The 16616-nt window shown below is 30.5% G+C and overlaps 2 protein-coding genes across 3 annotated transcripts; both read right to left on the bottom strand.

Moving 5' to 3' along the window:
• Positions 1 to 6246: 6246 nt before the first annotated feature.
• LOC139843977 (uncharacterized) lies at positions 6247 to 9521 on the bottom strand. Of its 2 annotated transcripts, none has more exons than XM_071834165.1 (6): positions 9329 to 9521; positions 9135 to 9247; positions 7814 to 8174; positions 7516 to 7695; positions 6948 to 7051; positions 6247 to 6860 (listed from the first exon to the last, which is right to left on the bottom strand). In XM_071834165.1, the coding sequence occupies exons 1-6, from the start codon at positions 9515 to 9517 to the stop codon at positions 6371 to 6373; spliced, it is 1437 nt and encodes a 478-aa protein (XP_071690266.1). In that variant the 5' UTR covers positions 9518 to 9521; the 3' UTR covers positions 6247 to 6370. The 2 variants fall into 2 exon arrangements, with proteins under 2 accessions (XP_071690266.1, XP_071690265.1); XM_071834164.1 differs by having other exon boundaries at positions 7516 to 7710.
• Positions 9522 to 9951: 430 nt separating this feature from the next.
• LOC139841162 (receptor-like protein kinase FERONIA) lies at positions 9952 to 11429 on the bottom strand. Its single transcript, XM_071831394.1, has 3 exons — positions 10838 to 11429; positions 10491 to 10744; positions 9952 to 9978 (listed from the first exon to the last, which is right to left on the bottom strand). The coding sequence occupies exons 1-3, from the start codon at positions 11256 to 11258 to the stop codon at positions 9952 to 9954; spliced, it is 702 nt and encodes a 233-aa protein (XP_071687495.1). The 5' UTR covers positions 11259 to 11429.
• Between the last annotated feature and the right edge of the window lie 5187 nt (positions 11430 to 16616).

Here is a 16616-nt window from a genome sequence, read left to right on the forward strand (position 1 = left end):
GAAACTTATTCCCCTGTTATGGATGCAATTACTTTTAGATACTTAATCAGCCTGGCAGTTTCTAAAAATTTAGAAATGCATCTCATAGATTTTGTGACTGCTTATCTATATGGATCACTCGATAGTGATATATATATATATGAAGATACCTGAAGGATTTAAGGTATCAGAAGCAACCAATGCAAAACCCAAAGAAATGTACTCAATCAAGTTACAAAGGTCTTTATATGGGTTGAAACAATCGGGTGGCATGTGGTATAAACGATTAAGTGATTACTTGATAAGCAAAGGGTATACCAATAATCTTATTTGTCCATGTGTATTCATTAAGAAAACAACATCCGGATATGTGATAATAGACGTTTATGTCGATGATCTTAATATCATAGGTACAAATAAAGAGATCCATGAAGCCATTCAACTTCTAAAGAAAGAATTTGAAATGAAAGATCTCGGAAAAACCAAGTATTGCCTTGGTTTGCAGATTGAGTGTGATGACCGGGGAATTTCCGACCAAATTTAAACTTAATCTTCATATGATTTCGACACAATAAGAAAAGTCTATGATGTTGAGTCTAAAAATATTTGAAACTGTTTACATGAATGCAATTAACCTTTGACCATTCTCGACGATTCACGAACCATTTTATCGTAAATAGAAATGTATATATAAATAACTATACATATAAATAAATTATATATTATAAATATATTAATGAACTGTTTTGTGATTTAGAAAGAATACTTAAACTTATTATTTAAAACAGTTTATTCAAATATGAAGAGTAGGTTAAATATACATAATTTGTTAATAATTAATAAGTTATTAATTGAATATAGTTATACTTTGAGTTTAATTGTTTTAATGAATATACTTAATACATTCATTTAAGTAATAAAACTGGATATGTAAAACATAATTATATATAGTAAATTTGAATATGTATATGATGTATAAGCATAGATATTATTATATGTATATCGATAAAATGTAAATACCAAATATATGTTATTATATAAGTATTAAATAATACATGATATGTAATAGTAATATATCAAAATATAAATGCTATACTAATACTATTATTATTACTTTCACTATTATCATCAAATATTAATATTAATATATGTATTATTAATATTATTATAATATATAATATATAGATATAGATATAACAATCTAAAACATGTAAGTTTGTTATATCTTTATTATTATTATTATTATTATTATTATTATTATTATTATTATTATTATTATTATTATTATTATTATTATTATTTCTATTAGTATTATTTTGATAATATTTTTATTATTAACAATATTAATAATATAATTATTAATATAAATATTGATTATAAATATTAATTAAATATAAAATAAATAAACTAAAAAGAAATAAATTACGCGGAATCAATATTCAGTATTTTTTCTGCCTTTCTATTTAGCTTGTGACCTTGTGTCATCTATCAATAACCCTACAAATAATTTTGGTGAATTATTAATGCTTTATCAATTGATCACAAGCTCTATACATCTTATCCAATTACTACTAGCTGTGAAGAAAATGAAACAGTCAGATAAAGTGATACACTCTGCTCTTATTATTTATTTATTTTTTTTTCTTTTTTCTCAAAACACGAATTTGAATCTTATTCCAAAATGTAAAAATACAAAGTTGTTAGGAATGTTTTACTCAAACTTTCTTCAAAATCTCAAGACTCAATTCGTGATATCGAGCTTTAATTGTCGAGTCAAAGTTCGAGTTCCAAAAAGTCAACATGTGTTCTTCAAACAAATTTGAATTCTTGTTGTTATTTCTGTTAAAATTAAGGATGTACAAAGATTTTAGAAGTGATTTGAGATATATTTCGTGTTATAAATTTTGTTCAAAACGTGATGAATCTCAATATCATTAATTGTTTTTTTTTAGTTTAAGCAGCGACGGGAAACAGCTTATTCTTTTATATATTTTTTTTCGTTTTCATTATTAAACAATTACATCACTTATTAATTCCTGGTAATTGGCAACAATTTAAATCTTGTTTTGGAATTGGAAATTAGCTGTATGAGGATGGGTCTCTGGTCGACTGGGTATATGAAGGAGAAGGAAGAAAGAACAGAAAATACTATCGGGTTATATACTTATTAGTGGGGTTTTAAATCAGAAAAGTAAGGTTGGTCGAGTGGTTAAGGGTGTAGAGTGGGAGTGAGAGGTCTCGGGTTCAACTCTCGGCTTGGGCGATTTGTTCTCTTTTTGAGCTTTTAAGGTAGTTTCAATTGTATTATTATTATTATTATTATTATTATTATTATTATTATTATTATTATTATTATTATTATTATTATTATTATTATTATTATTATTATTATTATTATTATTATTAATTATTGTTATTATTATTATGTCAACATAAGGAACATGATTTATATAATTGTTATTTTTGATATTAAGTAATATCATTAAAGTATTATTAGTGTATTATTAGTATTAATATTGATATAAGTATTATATGATTTAACATAAGATTGTTGATATTATTAGTATGATTATCATTAATATTGTTATCATTAGTATCATTATTATAAATATTATTATTATAATTTTTATCATCATTAAAATTAATATTAAGATTATTATTACTACTCATATAAGTATTATGATAAAATGTTCATTTATTATGATTATAAATACAAGTATGAATATTATGGTTATTATCACTATCAGTTGTGTTATTATCAATATTATGATTAGAATTACTAATATTATCATTATTATGAAAATAAAACAAGTTATCATTATTAATATTAATATTAGTAACACTTTTGTAACTATTAGTATTATTATTACAACATCAATATTATTAATACTAACACTATATTTTTTTTATAAAGTTATTATTATTATTAATAAATCATTAATATCAAAACTATTATTTTTAAACAAATAAATAATTTCGTACATAAAATATACTTACTATAATTATATTAAAATTTCACATAACTAGGTATATCAAACTTACTAATATTATTTATAAATAACAAACTATCGATTTTTAAATATAACATTAAACAAGTAGGTATATAAATATAGATATATTAATATAACTATATAAATATTAATCATTTTGGATATATACACAAAAAAAAAAATTTAAATATACATAAGATATAAATTAAGGATATAATAAATAAATTGGTTCAGTTACGAATATATGTTTTAATATATATATATATATATATATATATATATATATATATATATATATATATATATATATATATATATATATATATATATATATATATATATATATATACAAATGATATAGGTTCGTGAATCTGAGGATAACCCTGCATTTGTTCAAATGTCGTCATATGTATTTTTACTACAAAATACAGTACTGTGAGTTTCATTTGCCCTTTTTACTCTTTACACTTTTGGGCTGAGAATACATGTAAATGCTTTATTAAATGTTTTACAATATTTATATGCGTGAGTTTCATTTGTCCTTTTTACTCTTTACACTTTTGGGCTGAGAATACATGCAAATGCTTTATTAAATGTTTTACAATATTTATATGCGTAAGTTTCATTTGCCCTTTTTACTCTTTACACTTTTGGGCTGAGAATACATGCAAATGCTTTATTAAATGTTTTACAATATTTATATGCGTGAGTTTCATTTACCTTTTTACCCTTTATATTTTTGGGCTGAGAATACATGCGCAATTTTTATAAATGTTTTTACGATATAAACACAAGTAATCAAAACTACATTATATGGTTGAATGATCGAAATCGAATATGCCCCTTTTTATTAAGTCTGGTAATCTAAGAATTAGGGAACAGACACCCTAATTGACGCGAACTCTAAAGATAGATCTATCGGGCCCAACAAGCCCCATCCAAAGTACCGGATGCTTTAGTACTTCGAAATTTATATCATGTCCGAAGGAGGATCCCGGAATGATGGGGATATTCTTATATGCATATTGTGAATGTCGGTTACCAGGTGTTCAATCCATATGAATGATATTTTTGTCTCTATGCATGGGACGTATGTTTATGAGAAATGGAAGTATAAAATCTTGTGGTCTATTAAAATTATGAAAGAATTATTTATGTTAAACTAATGAACTCACCAACCTTTTGGTTGACACTCCAAAGCATGTTTATTCTCAGGTATGAAAGAAATCTTCCGCTGTGCATTAACTCATATTAGAGACATTACTTGGAGTCATTCAAGGCATATTTCAAAAGACGTTGCATTCGAGTCGATGAGTTCATCAAGATTATTATTAAGTCAATTATAGTTAGATGTATTATGAAATGGTATGCATGCCGTCAACTTTCGATGTAATGAAAGATTGTCTTTTCAAAAACGAATGCAATGTTTGTAAATGTATCATATAGAGGTCAAGTACCTCGCGATGAAATCAACTGTTGTGAATCGTTTATAATCGAGATGGACTTCGTCCGGATGGATTAGGACGGGTCCTTTCATTGAGCATATGCCTAATGGTTTACTTGTACATCAAACAACTTATACAGAAAAGATTTTAAAATGTTTCAATATGGACAAGGCAAAACCATTAAGTACTCCTATGGTTGTTAGATCACTTAATGTTGACACTGATCTATTTCGTCCCTGTGAAGATCATGAAGATATCCTGGGACCAGAAGTACCATATCTTAGTGCAATTGGAGCTCTTATGTATCTTACAAATTGTACAAGACCTGACATTTCTTTTGCAGTTAATTTGTTGACAAGGTTCAGCTCAGCTCCTACCAAAAGACATTGGAATGAGATCAAACACATATTTCGATACCTTCGAGGAACTACTGATTTCGGATTATTTTATTCTAACGAATCAAAACAAGATTTGGTTGGTTATGCAGATGCAGGTTATTTATCTGATTCACATAAAGCAAAATCTCAAAATGGATATGTATTCCTAAATGGAGGTACTGCAATATCATGGCGTTCTCAAAAACAAACACTTGTTGCAACATCATCAAATCATGCCGAAGTGATTGCATTACATGAAGCTACTCGGGAATGTTTTTGGCTGAGATCAATGACACAACTCATTACTGATTCTTGTAGACTAGAACGCGATAAAAGTCCAACAACTATATATGAAGATAATGCAGCTTGCATAGCACAGATGAAAGAAGGGTATATCAAAAGTGACCGAACAAAACACATACCTCCTAGATTCTTCTCATACACTCAAAATCTCATTAAGGACAACCAGATTGAAATGAGATATGTTCAATCCAGCCAAAACTTTGCTGATCTTTTCACCAAAGCACTTCCAACTGCTATTTTCAGAACGTATGTTCACAATATTGGAATGAGACATGTTCAAAAGATATAACGGCTCAGCAATGTCTACATGAGGGGGAGATAACTCTATACTGCACTCTTTTTCCCTTAGCTAAAGTTTTTTTCCCACTGGGTTTTCTTTAGCAAGGTTTTTAACGAGGCAGTTGCTTGTAGTTGATCTCCAATGAAACAAAATTGTCGTCCAAGGGGGAGTGTTATAAATATTAAAAGTGACCGACAAACTTTTATAGATACAACCAAAATAGCAAATGACATTTGGAAAATTATGAAGTTGTACATCACTTTATGTAGTATAAATATCGGACGAATGTAAGCATATTTGCACACCATTTTTTCTTGAAAGATAGAATACTTGCTCTCTTCTTCACTCTTCTATAATATTAGTAATATATTGTCAAGAATCAAGCCTAAAAGATAGTTATAAACTCCTAAATCTTAACAATAATTTCCCTAATTACATCAATTTGGAATATTAACATCATTTATGGAGACAACTCTTTATATTCATTATCTAGAAACATTTGACAGTGTTCTGGGGATATTGTTATAATTTGCAGCAGGAACAATCAGCTCTTAGCAAAAAAACAGATTCAAACAACACCCAATTGAGTGTACCCGTGTAGTTGATCCGGCCCAAATAGAATGATGACCAGATCTGCTGTCCAAAATTCGCAGATCGATCCCCCCGAATCAAACCATCCCGTAAGGATCAAGCTATTTTCAACTTACAATTCTTACAATCTTGTTCATATTATCTTCAGATCCCAACAAATATTTTATATTTGCTCGTTAAACTCTTCTTTGGCGTTTTGCCCACGATTGTATTGACACAATTAAGACATAAAGGAGGAATAGAAGTTAACACATAACATACTCCATTCTCTTAAACCATGTTAAACTTCAATAAATTACTGTAATAATTATACATCTTCACTTATTTCAAATCAATGATTATTAATCGTCTTTTTAGTTTGAAGAAGCTGCTAACTACAATCAATTAATTTTTCTTGCAGCCATTTTAGGATAATGGCCTAAATTCGATGCCTTCTACAATCATTCCATTAAAAGTTTCATTCGTTTCTCCGTATAATTCCACACGGAGTAACTTGTGATCTTGTAACTGATGTAAGGGTTTGCATAACATAAACTCCATCCAACCATCATTTCTTTCTATAATCGTACTAGATTTGTAATGTTTTTGCATCTCAACTCTATCATAGAGTGGCGTATTTGACAACTCAATATGGGATCCATCATCATTTGTTGGCTTAATTGTTGGTATATTGAATGGATACAAATTCATATATACTGACATTTCTCCTTGATAAACGCTATCTATCTCGCAATACGACCTTAAGAATCTAGTGTCGTCTGGCGAAGTTTGGTTGTGTTGAAATTTGAACACAAAATAACATTCATAGATATAGTGAGGTGTAAACATGAATGTCTCAAGGCTACACTTGAAAATAAGTTTTGGTATGCTTGTTATTTTTATCACCTCACAGAACCTGTTGATGCACGATTTTTAAATTATTTAGTACAAAGTAAAGACAGCTTGCGATTATATCACAATACAAGTTGCAGTGAATGAGAACCTGGATCCAGATACGGTGTGTGTATTTAAAATTGAATCTTCGAGCATATCCTTAGCTGGTAGCATAAGACATATCCCGCGGGCTGATTTGTTGAGGAAAAACCACTGTTAGCCAAATAATTTCAAAACATTTAGCAAGCATTAATAGATATTGAAAGTTAGGTACACTCTTTTGGAAGAAATTAATTGCTCCCTAAGTCCTAATTTAATAGTTAAGCATATTTTTTTAGGATTGTCCCACTTTACCTTTCCACTACCAAAATGAAAAGTAAATTTGATTAATTTCATCGTATTATTATCATGACTTACAAAAGTGAGTGGAATCATTGGTTATTAAGGCTAAAACAGTCATTTTATCTTGGACAATTATATTGAGACGCACGACGCATAGTTGATCACCTAATTTGTTTTCTAGCTTAACGTCGCTCGGGGCTCTTCACCCAAGGGTTTTACTCGCTAGTGAGGACCAAGTGTGATTTTTTACTAAGAGGTTTCATTTGCGAACCCAAAAAAACAAAAAATTGTTTTCCATCTAGCAAGTAAACGAGGATAGAAAAGGACTAAATTACCATTCGTCGGTTACCATGATGACCAAGGAAACCCTCACAAAGACGAAGGTAGAGTTCCTTCTTTGTAGTGTATTTCAAAGGCTTGTCGGATAAATTAACAAAACTTTGATATTCATCTGGCAACTTTTCCTCCCAGTACTCCTCGTCATCATTATCCATATCTATGATATTTTGCTTCTTCTGTAAGTTAAAATTCTGTATACCAGTTGAGATTACTACAATTCACAAGTAGAACCGCATATATGTAAATGCTAGTGTTAAAATAACAAAGATGGTTGATCAAACAAGAGAAACTTGCCATATTTGTAGGCCGAAATTCAAAACCTTGAATTAGGATTTCATGTGGATTATAAGATGAGTGTTGGATTGAAAATTCTTCGAGCACAATGTAAAAGTCAGCTTGTGGCATACGATTAATGAAATTCCACATAGGGATTTTATACCAGTTGTTTGAGAGTTTTGCGACATGGGTAGAACATACACTCAACTCTTGCGTTTTCCATTTGATCTTAATTAATTCTAAATTGGAAGCCGGGAAATGAAATTTGAACAACAATGTAGCTGAGTACCAGGTACCAAGTGATAACATGCTAGTTTTTATGTCACATTTTACATTATGGAATTTTTCGTTAGATATCACCGCCAAAATTGAATAGTACCTGCAAATTTGTATTTTTAGATCAGATGATGCGTGAATAATACAAAAGTATATATTCATATATGCAGTGGCGAATGGGCTACAACTTTTATGTTTTAAGTTTTTAGAGATTGAGCCCAACCCAATGGTTACTGGGATAACAATCGACCATCTCTAACTTTAGGACTATTTTTGTTAAACGTGTGAAATGGGAGGACTTAACTTATCAAAAAACATGAAACTTTTATTTGGGCTGTGTAGTAGAGATTTATGGCAGATTTCTATCATAATCATCACCAACATCTTACTAGAAACACACACTTTAAGAAAAGAAGAAGAGTGAACGGATTTTGAGCATTTTTCCTCACTAAATCTACTAATAGAAAGAGTAGTGCCCAGAAGGAACTCGTTACTCATTTCCCTCAAGGTACAAATCTGCCCTAAGTTTATTAATATAATTTAGAAGGGTAATATACCATATTTTACATGTCAATATGTTAGATTTTACATGTTTCGAAATCATGCAAACTAAAAAATCGTTTTTATGTTAAGAAAGTCTTGAATGGAGGTAAAAACCTCAAGTTTAAATGAAGGGAAATTGTTTTAGATGTCAAGATATGATGGTCATTTGACACTAGATAGTTGAAGTCTTGAGAAATGTGAGAATGCACACCAAGCGTTTGATAACCTGTGAACTTTATGATTTTGTGCTAGAAAGAGTATAATAGTGTTTGTTAACAAGCTAATGTGATGATTTCATGGTATTATGTAAAAAGAAGTAATCTGGTATGTAAAACTATTAGATTTATGTGTTCTGTTTACGTTGAAAAGTTTCAAGAACTCTTCAACAAGTTAAAAGGACAAGAATGATAAAACGACAAGAGGTTAACTCTCGTTAGTTAAATTTTGTAGCATGTCAAGTGACAAGAGGTTATATATATATATATATATATGCAATAAGGTACACATATAACAAAGATACCTTGGATGGTACATGTAAGATTGCCATGTAATATTCAAATTCTCCCTCGGACTAATAACCTTTTCTGCGGAAACCAACACACATTTTTTTCCATATTCGTCGATCCAAAAGTACTGCCGATAAAAAGATAGACGTACATTAGCGCATCTTCGGCCATGTTACTTAAGTGTAGTTCTAAAAGAGTAAATATACACCTGCTTCTTTCCGTCAAACATGAGCCCTTTGCGTAGATAAAAGAACAGATCCTTTTTGATTGAATAGATGGAATGAGGAATTTTGAACATTTTGATAATAACATCCAAGTTTGTTGGTAGCTTTGTCTCCCAAAAGTCATCTGAATCTTTGTTGGATTCTAATGCAACACCACGTTTAATTAGCTTCATGTTCCTCTCATGTTCATACTGTAAAATACAATACAAAACAAGTTAAAAATATAAACAACTTAGGTCGAAGATAACATGGGATAGATATGTATCATCAATCTCCAATGCCCTTATCAATTATCAAAATTAAGTAAAAAGTTGATATACTTCATATCGAGCAAATTTCAGAATAATGTCAAAATTTTCTGATCATTCATTATCTTATGTCAAATTGATTTAGAGGTATTCAATATCCATTATGGTTAACTAAATAGAATTTGAAAAACTATTTTGAAATCGATTAAAACTAAAACAAACTTCAATACTCAATTTTTAGTTCGATTTTCAATTCGGCTTTGAACTTTTTCAATTTGATTGAGGAATTGAATAGTTTACACAAAAATATATCGGTAGTCCTTATCTTTTAAAAATTATACCGGTAGTCCCTGTGGTTTTCAAAATGCGTAGCAGTGGTCCAAAACCTAATACCAGTTAATTGATTAACGAAATAAATTAACTAGTGTTAGGTTTAAGACCGGAGTTAGTGCATTTTAAAAACTAGATTCGATTCGATTCGATTCTTGTTTGTTTGGGTGGTATTGTGTTTTGCCCCACTGTGGTGAGTGTGGCATTGTGGTTTGCTTTGCATATTTAGTTGGTTTGTTTGCTTGCAATTTTGATCTATCGTCGGTTTCGTCCTCGTTTTTGTTTTTTCTTCTCGTTTGCTTGATATTACTGTCTTTTTTATTTTGGGTCGTTTGTTGGTTTCCGAGCGGGTTCTTTGTTTCAGTTTCGTGTGTTTTGTTTGTTCGCACAGTGGTTTAGCTTAAGCTTATTGCTAGTCTTGCTCGGTAATTTCATTTTGATGTTCTGGTTTGTTCCATCTCTTGTAGTTTAGGTTCTTTCATTTTTCATTTAATGATAAAAGAACCTTCTTATATATAATTCCAAGTTTTCGCCAAACAAAATAAAATTGTTGAAGAATAATACTTACTTGGTATTCCAAAGCAATTTGAAGTTCATTCACAATTTCAGTCATTAACGGTCGTTGTGTGCGTTCTGGTTGTGTACATTGATATGCAATTTTTGAGAACCTTTCCAAACAATCAAATGAAATTTTCCCTTTTACACTAGCACTAATGATAGTACTTAGTGTATTCTCTTTATAGCACTTTCGTGCCGCTACTGTCAAAGGATTGAGACCGTCAACTCCTTTTATTACTTGAATAGCTTGTCTTCCACAAAGAACTTCAAACAAAACAACACCGAAGGAATAGACATCAGATTCTTTTGTCAATAAGTAGTTTTGGAAGTATACTGGATCACAATAACCCACTGTACCTACAGCCGCAGTATACTGATAAGTGATTGGCTGATTTGCAAGGCCAAATTTAGATAAACCAAAGTCTGAAATTTTTGGATTCCAATTGTGGTCCAAAAGTATGTTTGCACTCTTCATGTCACGGTGCAAGACTCTGTGTTGACTCCCCTCTCCAGGAGTATGAAGGTATTGTAGTCCTTTTGCAGCCCCAATACATATACGAAGACGTTGACTCCAAGACAGATAAGTGCTACTTAAATGTAAATCAAGACTTTTGTTGGATAGAAACTCGTACACAAGGATACTTTCACCTTTCTCATCACAAAAACCTAAGAGAGTGACAAGATTTTCATGTTTGTAAGTTGAAAGAAACATGACTTCTTTCAAAAACTCAGGGGTGCCTTGCCCAAGTTTAGTATCTAATCGCTTCATTGCAACCATGGTAAGCTTGTCGGATATGACAAGTTCCCCTTTGTAAACGGTCCCAAAACCGCCTCTGCCGATATAATTGCTTTCTCGAAAGTTATTGGTTGCTGATTTTATATCTTGGAGTGAATTCGGAGATGTTTGAACTCTTTTAAGGGAGAAGACATTATTGTGATGTTAGGAATTGAAAAGGGAGGAAAACAAGTGTAGGTTTAACATAAATGATGATAGGCAATTAGTCAACCCTCCCCTCTCTCTGGCAATTTAGTAACTTATTTAACAATAGTTGGCATTAAATTAAAATTATAACGAACAAAGTAGTTATACTAGTATTGAAATATAACTTGATTTTGCTTAAATGACGTGGTCAATGTTACGTATGTTCTTAGGCATAGCAATGGTCTAACTACTACCTACTACTCGACTATCCGAGATTATAAAATTAAAATTGGCATAAGACACATTGTATATTAGAAAGAAAATAAGGAATATTTTATCATACTAAATGTTTAAAGGGATTTACTATTGATTATGTGGATGGAATCAAATAGTATAATTAAACAGTATTGAGTGGATCAAACTATAAACTCGCCTGATTTAGTGGATCACGTGGAGGCGTATACTATTTAACTAATGTGAAGATTGACCCTAATAGGTTTCACATTCATCACAAAAAAAAAAATTCTTAATATCAGTAAAAAAATTAATTAATATATTAGATGATAATTATAAGAGCAGAAGACTGATAGATAAAATATTAAATTAATTAGTTGCTGTTTATTTTTTAAAATGTTTTTGCGTACCACGTTTGTAGAAAATATGTGGTCTGAAGGTCTGTATATTAAATAGTGAAGACTGTTTATATGTCTGCAGAATCCGATCTTATTCTGAATTAATGTATTATTTTTATTTTTACTTTATGCGATATTCATTCACTATTACTAATATAGAATAATAAAATATTAAATAATATAAAATATGAATTTGAAGTGGAATAAGTACACATATAGAATATAGTGTTATAATTTAGTAGTAGGAAAGAAGAGATTAAATTCTTATTCAAGAATGGTGTACATATCCTTATAATTGAGTGAGTATTTATAATACTAAAAGTTAACTGTACATTATTCGTTTTCATTTTCAATTATAGAGTAAGTGAAATAGTAATCAATAATTCATAATTTTACTGTGCAAGATTATCTGTAACATCTCGTTTTCCCCGAATATGACTTAAGGTGCGCATCTAACTCCGTGTACGTTTAATATTGTAGCTATGTTTGAGTTTGTATAGTTCAAATATTGAAAATATTGGAAAATGGTTTGATCAGGCCTTCTGTCGCGTCTGAAGGTGTCCCATTGAAATGTCCCGTTCTTATTGATTAAAAACGTTCCATATTAATTGATTTCGTTGCGAGGTTTTTCCCTCTATATGAGACGTTTTTCAAAGACTGCATTCATTTTTAAAACAAACCATAACCTTTATTTCATAAATAAAGGTTTAAAAAGCTTTACGTAGATTATCAAATAATAATAATCTAAAATATCCTGTTTACACACGACCATTACATAATGGTTTACAATACAAATATGTTACATCGAAATCAGTTTCTTGAATGCAGTTTTTACACAATATCATACAAACATGGACTCTAAATCTTGTCCTTATTTTAGTATGCAACAGCGGAAGCTCTTAGTATTCACCTGAGAATAAACATGCTTTAAACGTCAACAAAAATGTTGGTGAGTTATAGGTTTAACCTATATGTATCAAATCGTAACAATAGACCACAAGATTTCATATTTCAATACGCATCCCATACATAGAGATAAAAATCATTCATATGGTGAACACCTGGTAACCGACATTAACAAGATGCATATATATAAGAATATCCCCATCATTCCGGGACACCCTTCGGATATGATATAAATTTCGAAGTACTAAAGCATCCGGTACTTTGGATGGGGTTTGTTATGCCCAATAGATCTATCTTTAGGATTCGCGTCAATTAGGGTGTCTGTTCCCTAATTCTTAGATTACCAGACTTAATAAAAAGGGGCATATTCGATTTCGATAATTCAACCATAGAATGTAGTTTCACGTACTTGTGTCTATTTTGTAAATCATTTATAAAACCTGCATGTATTCTCATCCCAAAAATATTAGATTTTAAAAGTGGGACTATAACTCACTTTCACAGATTTTTACTTCGTCGGGAAGTAAGACTTGGCCAATGGTTGATTCACGAACCTATAACAATATATACATATATATCAAAGTATGTTTAAAATATATTTACAACACTTTTAATATATTTTGATGTTTTAAATTTATTAAGTCAGCTGTCCTCGTTAGTAACCTACAACTAGTTGTCCACAGTTAGATGTACAGAAATAAATCGATAAATATTATCTTGAATCAATCCACGACCCAGTGTATACGTATCTCAGTATTGATCACAACTCAAACTATACATATTTTGGAATCAACCTCAACCCTGTATAGCTAACTCCAACATTCACATATAGAGTGTCTATGGTTGTTCCGAAATATATATAGATGTGTCGACATGATAGGTCGAAACATTGTATACGTGTCTATGGTATCTCAAGATTACATAATATACAATACAAGTTGATTAAGTTATGGTTGGAATAGATTTGTTACCAATTTTCACGTAGCTAAAATGAGAAAAATTATCCAATCTTGTTTTACCCATAACTTCTTCATTTTAAATCCGTTTTGAGTGAATCAAATTGATATGGTTTCATATTGAACTCTATTTTATGAATCTAAACAGAAAAGTATAGGTTTATAGTTGGAAAAATAAGTTACAAGTCATTTTTGTAAAGGTAGTCATTTCAGTCGAAAGAACGACGTCTAGATGACCATTTTAGAAAACATACTTCCACTTTGAGTTTAACCATAATTTTTGGATATAGTTTCATGTTCATAATAAAAATCATTTTCTCAGAATAACAACTTTTAAATCAAAGTTTATCATAGTTTTTTAATTAACTAACCCAAAACAGCCCGCGGTGTTACTACGACGGCGTAAATCCGGTTTTACGGTGTTTTTCGTGTTTCCAGGTTTTAAATCATTAAGTTAGCATATCATATAGATATAGAACATGTGTGTAGTTAATTTTAAAAGTCAAGTTAGAAGGATTAACTTTTGTTTGCGAACAAGTTTAGAATTAACTAAACTATGTTCTAGTGATTACGAGTTTAAACCTTCGAATAAGATAGTTTTATATATATGAATCGAATGATGTTATGAACATCATTACTACCTCAAGTTTAGTAGGTAAACCTACTGGAAGTGACAAGAAATGATCTAGCTTCAAAGGATCTTGGATGGCTTGAAAGTTCTTGAAGTAGGATCATGACACAAAAACAAGTTCAAGTAAGATTTTTACTCGAATTAAGATAGTTTATAGTTATAGAAATTGAATCAAAGTTTGAATATGAATATTACCTTGAATAAGAAAGATAACCTACTGTATATAACAAAGGTTTTTTGATCTTAGATGATTACTTGGAATGGATTAGAAAGCTTGGAAGTAAATTAGTAAACTTGAAGGGATTTTTGAAGTGTTCTTCCTATGATGATTATAGCTTGATTCTTGAAGTGATTTTTGATGAAGATGATGATTAACTACTGGAAAAATACGTTCATAATAGTGTGTGTGTGTGTGTGTGTGTTGAGAGAGAATTAGAAAGAGAATTGGAAGTGAAATGGAGTGAATGATGAGTGGTAATTGGTGAGTGGTGAGTGGGGTTAAAAGGAGTTCTAGTTAGTTGACTAGCTCATGGTAGAAGTTAAAATTGATTAGTCATACATGACATAATCAAGAGTGGAATCCCATGCTAGTTCCTATTGGTATATACTCATAGTAAGTACGTTTTGAAGCTGTGTATAATACGGGTAAGAATACGACTAGAATTCTTGATGAAAGAAAAGAATGGAAAAGTAACTGTAACCATTTTCGTTAAGTATGAGTGTTTTGATATATGTCTTGAAGTCTTCCAAAAGTATTTTAATACATCTAAATACACTACATCTATATACATTTTAACTGAGTCGTTAAGTCATCGTTAGTCGTTACATGTAAGTGTTGTTTTGAAACCTTTAAGTTAACGATCTCAATTAATGTTGTTAACCCATTGTTTATTATATCTAATGAGATGTTAAATTATTATATTATCATGATATTATGATATATTAATATATCTTAATATGATATATATACATTTAAATGTCGTTACAACGATAATCGTTACATATATGTCTCGTTTCGAAATCCTTAAGTTAGTAGTCTTGTTTATATGTATATAACTCATTGTTAATATACTTATGGAGATACTTACTTATCATAATCTCATGTTAACCATATGTATACCCATATATATATCGTCATGTCGTTTTTACAAGTTTAAACGTTCGTGAATCGCCGGTCAACTTGGGTGGTCAATTGTCTATATGAAACATATTTCAATTAATCAAGTCTTAACAAGTTTGATTGCTTAACATGTTGGAAACATTTAATCATGTAAATATAAATCTCAATTAATATATATAAACATGGAAAAGTTTGGGTCACTACAGTACCTACCCGTTAAATAAATTTCGTCCCGAAATTTTAAGCTGTTGAAGGTGTTTACGAATCTTCTGGAAATAGATGCGGGTATTTCTTCTTCATCTGATCTTCACGCTCCCAGGTGAACTCGGGTCCTCTACGAGCATTCCATCGAACCTTAACAATTGGTATCTTGTTTTGCTTAAGTCTTTTAACCTCACGATCCATTATTTCGACGGGTTCTTCGATGAATTGGAGTTTTTCGTTGATTTGGATTTCATCTAACGGAATAGTGAGATCTTCTTTAGCAAAACATTTCTTCAAATTCGAGACGTGGAAAGTGTTATGTACAGCCGCGAGTTGTTGAGGTAACTCAAGTCGGTAAGCTACTGGTCCGACACGATCAATAATCTTGAATGGTCCAATATACCTTGGATTTAATTTCCCTCGTTTACCAAATCGAACAACGCCTTTCCAAGGTGCAACTTTAAGCATGACCATCTCTCCAATTTCAAATTCTATATCTTTTCTTTTAATGTCAGCGTAGCTCTTTTGTCGACTTTGGGCGGTTTTCAACCGTTGTTGAATTTGGATGATCTTCTCGGTAGTTTCTTGTATAATCTCCGGACCCGTAATCTATCTATCCCCCACTTCACTCCAACAAATCGGAGACCTGCACTTTCTACCATAAAGTGCTTCAAACGGCGCCATTTCAATGCTTGAATGGTAGCTGTTGTTGTAGGAAAATTCTGCTAATGGTAGATGTCGATCCCAACTGTTTCCGAAATCAAT

The sequence above is a fragment of the Rutidosis leptorrhynchoides genome, chromosome 4 (genome assembly GCF_046630445.1).
Source record: "Rutidosis leptorrhynchoides isolate AG116_Rl617_1_P2 chromosome 4, CSIRO_AGI_Rlap_v1, whole genome shotgun sequence".
NCBI classification, from domain to species: Eukaryota; Viridiplantae; Streptophyta; class Magnoliopsida; order Asterales; family Asteraceae; genus Rutidosis; species Rutidosis leptorrhynchoides.